Source organism: Girardinichthys multiradiatus, chromosome 1 (genome assembly GCF_021462225.1).
Source record: "Girardinichthys multiradiatus isolate DD_20200921_A chromosome 1, DD_fGirMul_XY1, whole genome shotgun sequence".
NCBI classification, from domain to species: domain Eukaryota; kingdom Metazoa; phylum Chordata; class Actinopteri; order Cyprinodontiformes; family Goodeidae; genus Girardinichthys; species Girardinichthys multiradiatus.
In genome coordinates, this window is record NC_061794.1 from 26,066,185 (window position 1) to 26,075,368 (window position 9,184).

At 37.3% G+C, this 9,184-nt stretch overlaps 1 protein-coding gene across 1 annotated transcript; it reads left to right on the forward strand.

The window, feature by feature from the left end:
* Positions 1-3,873, forward strand: copz1 (COPI coat complex subunit zeta 1). Its single transcript, XM_047371493.1, has 9 exons — positions 1-91; positions 525-593; positions 1,587-1,668; positions 1,778-1,869; positions 2,269-2,324; positions 2,419-2,496; positions 2,617-2,668; positions 2,763-2,801; positions 3,430-3,873. The coding sequence occupies exons 1-9, from the start codon at positions 74-76 to the stop codon at positions 3,475-3,477; spliced, it is 534 nt and encodes a 177-aa protein (XP_047227449.1). The 5' UTR covers positions 1-73; the 3' UTR covers positions 3,478-3,873.
* Positions 3,874-9,184: the final 5,311 nt, after the last annotated feature.

Consider the following 9,184-nt stretch of genomic DNA (forward strand, 5'->3'; position numbering starts at 1 on the left):
GAGTCTCATTTCGGACGTAGTAGGCTGGTGCTAGCCGGATAGCTTGTCTGCTAACGAGACAGAAGGACAGAAGATGGATTCTCCCATACTGGTATTATTCGCCCCTGTATTTTCTTTACACAATAAAATGTTTTTGAAGCAAATGGTTCGTTTTAGTTATAAAGTTATATCTCAGGTACTGCGCTCATAAACACGGTAAAATATGGTCATTAAGATCGTAACAGAGAGTTTGACAGAGAGCTAACTAGCGTGAGTGTTGGCTAACCAATCAGTTAGCCTCCCCGTTTGTTGCTGATGTGGAAGTCCAGCGTCGTTTTTACGACCTGACGAACATTCTATATAGTTTTAAAATATTTTATAACCGATTCAGGACTAGTTCTGTGCTATTCATTAATTAGCATTTTTATTTCCGACCTGATTAAGTTTGATTTTTTAAATCTCGCTGTTTTAATGTGACATATGTTTATAACTTCTTAATCGATGAGTAAAAATAATGGGTTATTTTTGTTGACTTGTTGACACAGGAACCTTCCTTGCACACTGTTAAAGCTGTACTGATTCTGGACAACGATGGAGACAGGCTTTATGCCAAGGTAATCATTTATGTCACATGTTGTATGGTTATCATAACCACGATTTTGTTCTCTAAATCATAAAGTCATAAAATCATAAAAATATATTAGGTATATATATATATATATATACATATATATATATATTTATATATATTTTTTTTGGGTGGGGGGCAAATTTGTGTAAAAAACTATTTTAGATTCATTAATTGCATACACAGAGTAAATTTAACAGCTGACCTATAGTTTTGTGAAATTCATAAAGGATTTGACCGGTTCCAAAACAATCACCTTATTTAAAATGAAGCAGCTTTGTCCATTCAGGACACACACACATATATATATATATATATATATATATATATATATATATATATATATATATATATATATATTTGACTTTTTCATTGATAATGTGTAAATAATTTGTTGTTATATTTTAAACACATTAAAAGGTAGAGAGAGTTTTTTTTATGGGTTAAAAACAGAAATGTTTGAACTAAAGTACAATTAACAACATTTACAAAACAGTTTATAAGCTGAAAACCACGCACAGTAAACCCCTGAATTGTGATGGCTGTCTTTGCATTCGTTTTTTTTTTTTTACTGACTTTTTTTTAAATCATATTTACAGAGTAAAGTAAAACAGCTTATGCTACGCTAATAACACAAAGTGCTGATTTTGTTTTTATATTTATACAAATACCAAAAAAAAGTATTCCACTTAAATGAAAGCCTATACAATTAATAATTGTAAAAATATTTATTGTTTTTAGTAAATTGACTGTCACTAAAAATAAACTGTATGAAGCTTTTTGATTGAAGTTTTTATTGGTAAACATTATCTATTCTCAAGATTGTGCTTAAATAAATTTGTGTCCAAAGTAGTAATAGTAAAAACAAGTACTTACCTATTTTTCATGTTCATGAAGGTTACTTGACCTATCCCAATCCTTTTGAAAAATTTGATTATGATTGAGATAAAATACCAACTCAGTTCAAATCTATTTACAGTATTATGACGACACATATCCGACTGTGAAGGAGCAGAAAGCTTTTGAGAAAAACATATTTAACAAGACTCACCGGACAGACAGTAAGAAATCCTTATTCTATACCAGACATATTTAATACCATTGCATTTCCTCAGTTCATGTTTTAAGAACATTGTGATTTCTATGGCGTTTGTTCATATGTCTTTTAAGGTGAAATAGCACTACTGGAGGGCCTGACTGTTGTGTACAAGAGCAACATAGACCTCTTCTTTTATGTGATTGGAAGCTCACATGAAAATGAGGTAAAATTATTGTTAACATTGTGTAATGTCCCTTTAAATGTAAACATCTTTCCTAAAAACGCCACACTCACCAGAGAATTTGATCTGTTTTACTGTTATTAGTTTGCTTTTTTTTCCCAATGTTATTTTTTATGATTAACAAATAATAGCTATTAAAATTGATGTATTTAATTGTAAAATAGTTTTACGTTAAATGTTATGGGTGTTACAAAATATTTGTAAACCAGTTACTTAAATCCAAACTTCACGGAGGTGAGCACATTGAGAATGTGATCATGACTGTTGTGCTTTTAAACTTCATTACTTCATCTCTTAAACACTCACAAAAAATAGTATTTTAAGGAAAAACAAACGCAAGGTGGACATCTAATATTTTGTTCTTTTTTATGTTCTCTACAGCTCATGCTTATGGCTGTTCTGAATTGCCTTTTTGATTCCCTCAGTCAGATGTTGAGGTATATTTCAGCACAATATCAGTCAAGCATTTAATATGGTGTCCAGGAAACTATGCTTAAAATTGAACCTGTATTTATTTATTTTTTCCTACAGAAAGAATGTTGAGCGGAGAGCTTTGTTGGAGAATATGGAGGGACTCTTCTTGGCTGTGGATGAAATTGTGGATGGAGGGTATGTACAGAATTTGACAGCATAAAACCTTGGACGTGTTTTTCTTAAAGGATTACTCTCACTGCAGTCTCGTAGCTTTGTGTGAATAATCATTTATGGAACTCTTTGTGTCGTCTACAGGGTGATCTTAGAAAGTGACCCACAGCAGGTTGTGCACCGTGTGGCTCTTAGAGTAAGCTCTGCTCACCGCCTTTACTTCCAGAAATATGCAACAGAGTTTGATGTTAGTTTTGTGAACTGTGAATATAATATTGTTTTTCTTGTAGGGCGATGATGTACCTTTGACAGAGCAGACAGTCACCCAGGTAAGAAAAGCATCCTTATTTGCACCCTCTCTCTCCTGCAAAGTTTAAAAGATCCATTAGATGATCGACTTTTAAACGTCATTATTACAGAATCTGGAATGAAAGGGCAACGTCTTGCCTCATTGTCCTCACTTGCCTTGAGGCTGTCGGGTTTTTGTTGCCTTATATGCACAATGGTGTGCATGATAACTAATTATTCAGTGGTGTGGAGAAGGTAGCCAGCGGAGGTTCTTGTCTTTTAGTTTCTATGCTGCTCTGTCTGTCTGTGGGTGTGAGCTCTTCTTGATTAATGTTGTCATTTAGGAGGTCTGAGACCAGCCAACGCCATTCCATCTATTGCGATGATTAATAGCTGTGTCCAGTCTTGATGGTTTATGGTTATGATTTGGCTTTCATTCAATCAATTAAGATGATGAATTAGGTCTTAGTAATTTCTTTTCATTTATATCACTTAGTCATTTCTTGTTGAATATTTTTAGAAAGTATTACTTCATTTTTTATCATTACACTATGATACATTAATTTAGTTAGTCTTAGTTCATTTGGATGTTTCCTGTGTGGCCAAACTTGTACTGTAAAGAACAGTTAAACCTTGTTATACGTAATTAAAACTGTTTCTCTTTCACAGGTGCTTCAGTCTGCCAAAGAACAGATCAAGTGGTCTCTTCTCCGATAATTGTCTTTACGCAAGTGTAACCAGGGAGCCGCTGCTCAGCCCAAACCACATGGCACTGATCTCGCTTTGAGCAGTACAAATGGCTGATCCAGTCACACTTTCGAACTTTAAAGTTTCCTTTATCACAATTTTTCTTCTGTCTTTTTTGCTCTGTTTTTATGATCAAAATGAGGATACAATGTGTACATTCCAGTAACGGCTTGCTTGTTTTGTTGATTTCTTTTTTTAATTGCGTTTTTTCTTTCAAAAGATTATCTACGATTGTGATACACTGATAAACATCACAATGTCTGACACCATTCCTTGTATTGGTCTATCCTGATGTATAATCCATTGAACCGCATGCTGTCATACACAGATCACTGTAAAAAGAATAAACTTGCTTTAAATTTGCAACCAGTCCTCGGTTACCTAAATCGTTTAATATTTACTATTGTATGTACTGTTCTGTTTTCCAAATGGTGGGAAGAACATAAAGCCTTGAATTTACAGTTTTTTTTATCCTTATAATTAGTTGACCTGTCATAAGTTTATGTAACTTGACTTACCTAAGACCTAACAAAGGCCTTAAGTGCAAGTGCTCCATCTCCTGGTATAAAGAAGGAATTACAAGACCTTTACATAAATATTATTAGCAGAGGAAATTCATATCTGTTTCTGTAATCAAACGCTGATGTTGAATTTTGTAAAAGGAAAAGTTTTATAAGGAGGTACTTTATGGATATCTTTTTACCGAGTGCTAGTATGTGCAGCTTGGATGCACACACAGGTATCATACACTTGCTCCCTTTGATTTAAATATTTCTAAAGGAGGGGCAGAAAGAATAGCCATGGCATGCAGTTGATATGTAATGTATAGTAGATTATTAGAGATACTTTTCTGCCAGTTTAAAATTCTAGATTTTCTCTTCATGAATGAGGGAAAAATGGAGCGGGAGATCAATAGAGAGATTGGTGCTGCATCAGCAGTGATGCGGGCGCTGTACTGGTCTGTCGTAGTGAAGAGAGCTGAGTCAAAAAGCGAAGCTCTCGATTTACCAGTCGATCTACGTTCCTACCCTCATCTATGGTCATGAGCTTCGGGTCATGACCGAAAGAACGAGATCATGGATACAAGTGACCGAAATGAGTTTCCTCTGCAGGGCGTCTGGGATCTCCCTTAGAGATAGGGTGAGAAGGTCGGTCATCCAGGAGGGGCTCAGAGTAGAGCTGCTGCTTCTCCATGTCGAGAGGAGCCAGTTGAGGTGTTCCGGGCACGTCCGACCGGGAGGAGGCCCAGAGGAAGACCCAGGACACGCGGGAGGGACTATGTTTCTACGCTGGCCTGGGAACGCCTTGGGATTCCCCCGGACGAGCTGGCCCAAGTGGCTGGGGAGAGGGAAGTCTGAGTGCTCTGCTTAGCCTGCTGCCCCTGCGACCTGACCCCGGATAAGCGAAAGACGATGGATGGATGGAATTTTCTCAGATTTTCTTTTCTTAACAGATTTTTTTTGCTTATGCAGCAAACTGGTCTATGCATAGATTGAATCCCAACATGTCATGGTAAATCCCATCTCTTCACTCTCCTTCAAAAGCACATAGATTGGTTTATAATATTTACATCCTTGGAAAAATATAATTAAACTGTTTTTTAGAAGCTGAAGAATGCAAAGCAGTTACTTTGTAAGTTCTTCCTGGAAGAAAAGGAGGTTGAGGACATATTTGCAAACACTAAGGTTTTCCATACAAGTTCAAGGGGTTTTTAGTCATCTTCTGTGTAGCAGCATTTAATAGGAAACGTTAGCCGGACCCATTAATCATTTTATTTTGGCTTTGCTCCATTTTATCAGCCCTTGAGTGTGTGCCTCTTTATGCCAGCACATAGCTGAATGAACGGCTAAGATAGTGCTACCAGTTAAGTGTTCACTGGACAAAAGTAATAAGAAAGAGGATGGTAATTATTGGTAATTATTATAAATGGACCCTATTGATGCACAAGTTTACTGTTATCACACCAGTTTGCTGCTATAATGAGAACAGCTAATGTCTCAGCGTGTGGCTCCAGCACAAGACATGGGGGCCGATGGGGGCCTGAAGGTTAAAAAGGACAAGGCCAACTCAAGTAGACAGCAGTAAATGTAATTAGATAAAATACCAATGAGAGCACAGCAATGAAGAGAGGGTTAAAACAGAATCCCATCCTGGATGCTTGTCCAATTTCTCACTTTTCATCGAGATGGTCCTGCTTCACAATCGGCAGCTCAGTGACTTGCTGTCATCTAGTAATTACAGTTGCACCATCATAAAAAGCAGCCAGGTAATTTATTTTAATTATACAAGAATGAGTACAGCAGTTAGAAGCGCCATGGCCTGACATACTGTACATAACATGCAGTAAAATTGTCAGAGACGTATGCGTTAGAGTCCTGTAATTGATCGATGCATATAGTGAAGGAGTCAGTCCTTTCTCTTGTGAGTGTGTGTGTTTGTGAGGTATGGGGGGAGGGTTTGTAAATTAGTCAATAAATTCTCATCATCTGCAAGCTTACAGAGTATTGATGTCATAGTCAATGGGCCCCAGCATCCATCCAACAGCATGTCCAGGTAAATGGACACAATACAGGTAAATTATGCATACATGAAGTAGTACTTACTCCGCCATGCACAATTACAGGCACCCCTGGTAAAGATTTGCACAATAGCCTTAAAATAAATTCAGGTTTTATTGCAGTAACACACAGTTTGTTTTTATTTTTTTTTTAGAAAATTCATTTCACACTTTAATTTGACTGTATTTGTATGGAGAGGGAAAACAAATCCCACATTGAGAACTTTTGTTTTTTAGCAAGATCACTGGTGAGGCAAGACAAGGCTTGTTAATTTGTATAGTACCATTCATACACAAGATAATTCCTAGTGCTTTGCAGGAAAAACAAAGGAACAGAGGTAAACAAATTTACTTTAATAACAACACATTAAGAAATGATAGCAAAGATTTAGGTATCACATAAAAGGAAAGAAACTCTAAACTGCAAATATATAACAAATACACAAATAAGATAAAATTAACTGCAGTAAACAGCTGTGTTATTGAAGGAGCAGTAGAGCAAGAAATGACCACAAATGACAGATTAAATCGCAACTAAAAAAACAAAAGGTAAATGTTTGAAAAAAATCACGCTCACTAATATCTGTTTAAAGATAAAGCAGATCCCATCCACAAAAGATTAGGATCGATTATCCTTCTATTCCTAAACCAGTGTTTACAGGTCAGTGGGGAAACTGTCCTATGCACATTTTGTTCATACACAGCCATCAATAAGTTGTTATTTGTGTGTAGAACTCTAGGATGCTCATCCAGGTTTCATAAAACAGGACAGGACTTAATCCAGTTTCCTGGACAACATATGCCCATGATACTACAAAAAACAACCAAAAAAACTAACAATAACCAGAATGCTGTTGCACACATAAACATTTAGACATAGGTCATTAAAAGCTGCTCAAAGTGCATGCGGTTGTAAATGTGTGCATGCAGAGTGGAGGAGATATGCGCCCAGGCCTGCTCCCCCCTTGCCTTCGCAGCAGCATTGTGGCAGTCTGACATGGTTTATGGCCCCAGTTGCCCTTTCTGGCTCTGTTTATGGATTCCCATAGAAAAAAGAATCATGGCCACTCCAAGGAGAGCCAGCCAAAAACAACACCTCCACCATTGCACTCTTGCCCGCCTTTGCCATAACTCAATTCACTATTTATGTTTCTAGAAAAAGGAGAAAAAAGTTTTCATAGTAATGACATAAGATGACTGTAAATTCTGATGATAATGTTTAATTTTTTTGTGTCGGTGTAAAATAAAAATGTCACCACATGTGTTTGGTTTATTGGACATCGTTATAAGTTGGTGAAAAAAAAACATTTATTTCTTAGTACCTGTAAGATTTTGGTCATGAAAAAATGCTCAACTCTGATTGGATGCTGAAATGATAACACCAAGGGAATTGTTAGTTGAAGAAATACTGTATCTGATGTGTTTTGCTTTGGCTTTTTATAAGTTTTTCTGCTTGTAACTCTTCAAGAAAGCATTAGCTTGGATGATGATAGAGGAAGCTTTCCTTCTCTGGCTTTACTTAAATGCAACACGAGCATGCTGTGCTTCTTCCTGGCTGAAAAAAAAAAAAACTAACCTTCAGTGTTAAGCCTTGTTTAGGTTTGCTCTGCTTCAAGGGGAATTCCAGTGTGTTCTGAACTTGCACAACTGGGGCACATCTGGTTGGATGGGCTTTACTGGACTCTGGCTTACCCCCTCTTTCAGACCCCCACAGGCCGGGTGTAATATAGAGAGCTTGCTACTGATGGAGCTGTGTCAGAATAGTAAGAGGTTACTGCTGTTATCAAACAGTCAGCACAATTTTTTTGTGCAAATACGATGCAAAAGAGCTTTAAAGAAGGGCCATCAGTCAGTTTTTATGGTAAACAGTCAACATCAGACACATACATGGTGGTTGTAAACCTTTATGAGGGCTATTCCTTAGCTTCAACTGCATCTGGAAGGAAAACAAATAAAAAATTTTTGCAGTGAAAAAGAAATCTAGCCCTCCCCCTTTGCTATTTTGCTACAGTATTTTCATTTTTCTTTATTTTTCTTGTTTTATCTTCTAAGACAGCAAAGAAATAGATCTTCCATGCATACCTCCACCTTCTGTCTCTTCTCTCATTCACTTTTCCTCACTCTCTCTCCTCCCTCCCCATGGAGTCCCCCAACCACACCAAGACACCGTTAACAGAGCAGCCCAGAAAGATTTACAGCCATCGTCTTTCCATTGGCCGCCACTGTGACAACCGAGATTTAAGGCTGCCTCCTCATTGGCCAAGGCGGGACAGGTTAATTTATGGCTGTACTGTGATTTGATGCCTCCTGCCTTTGAAGTGAGTTACTGCTCTGTCGCTCATAGGACACAGAAACGGTGTCAGGTTGCAATCGTAAAAATCTTACCCCTGAAGGGAGGTGGCACTGAAGTACAATAGTCCTTATATCACTAGAGCTTCTTGCAAGCAAAGAGGTAGAACAGAAAGAGAGAGATGTCAAAGTACCCAGTTGTTCATTTGAAAATGCCTTGAATAAAACATCATGTCTGTACTTAAAACATAATCCAATTATGATGCAAAAAATGTCTTCAGAAGCCAGAATGTGTGATTCCTGCCTCCTATTTTTGGATCTATCGGAGCACCCACAGTTCAGCAGTCACTAAATCTAGCGTATGCCACTGCCTCCTTTTCTGAGAGCCATTCATAGTCACAGTTACTAGCATCATTCTAATTTGATTCAGATATTAGCTCTACAAACGTCCCTGCTGGTCTTTAATTTAGTAAACCTGAAGTGCAGTACATGTCATTAAAACTCTGACTGTATACAGTTAAATTAATCTGCATTGTTTTGGACTGTAAGACAACTAACAAATACTGCTGAACCAGGGCTGCACAGTGAAGCAGTTGTTAGCATTGTTCCCTTGCAGCAAGAAGGTCATTGGTTCAAATCCTAGCCAGATGTCTTTCTGCATTATGTGTACATGGCCTATTCATGCAGCATGTATGAGTTCTCTTCACGCACTCAAGCTTCCTTCCACTGTCAAAAATATGCATGTTAGGTGAACTGACCTCTCTAAATTACCCTTAGCTCTGAATGAATGCATGCATGGTTGTTCATCTTCATGTTCTCCTATGATTGACT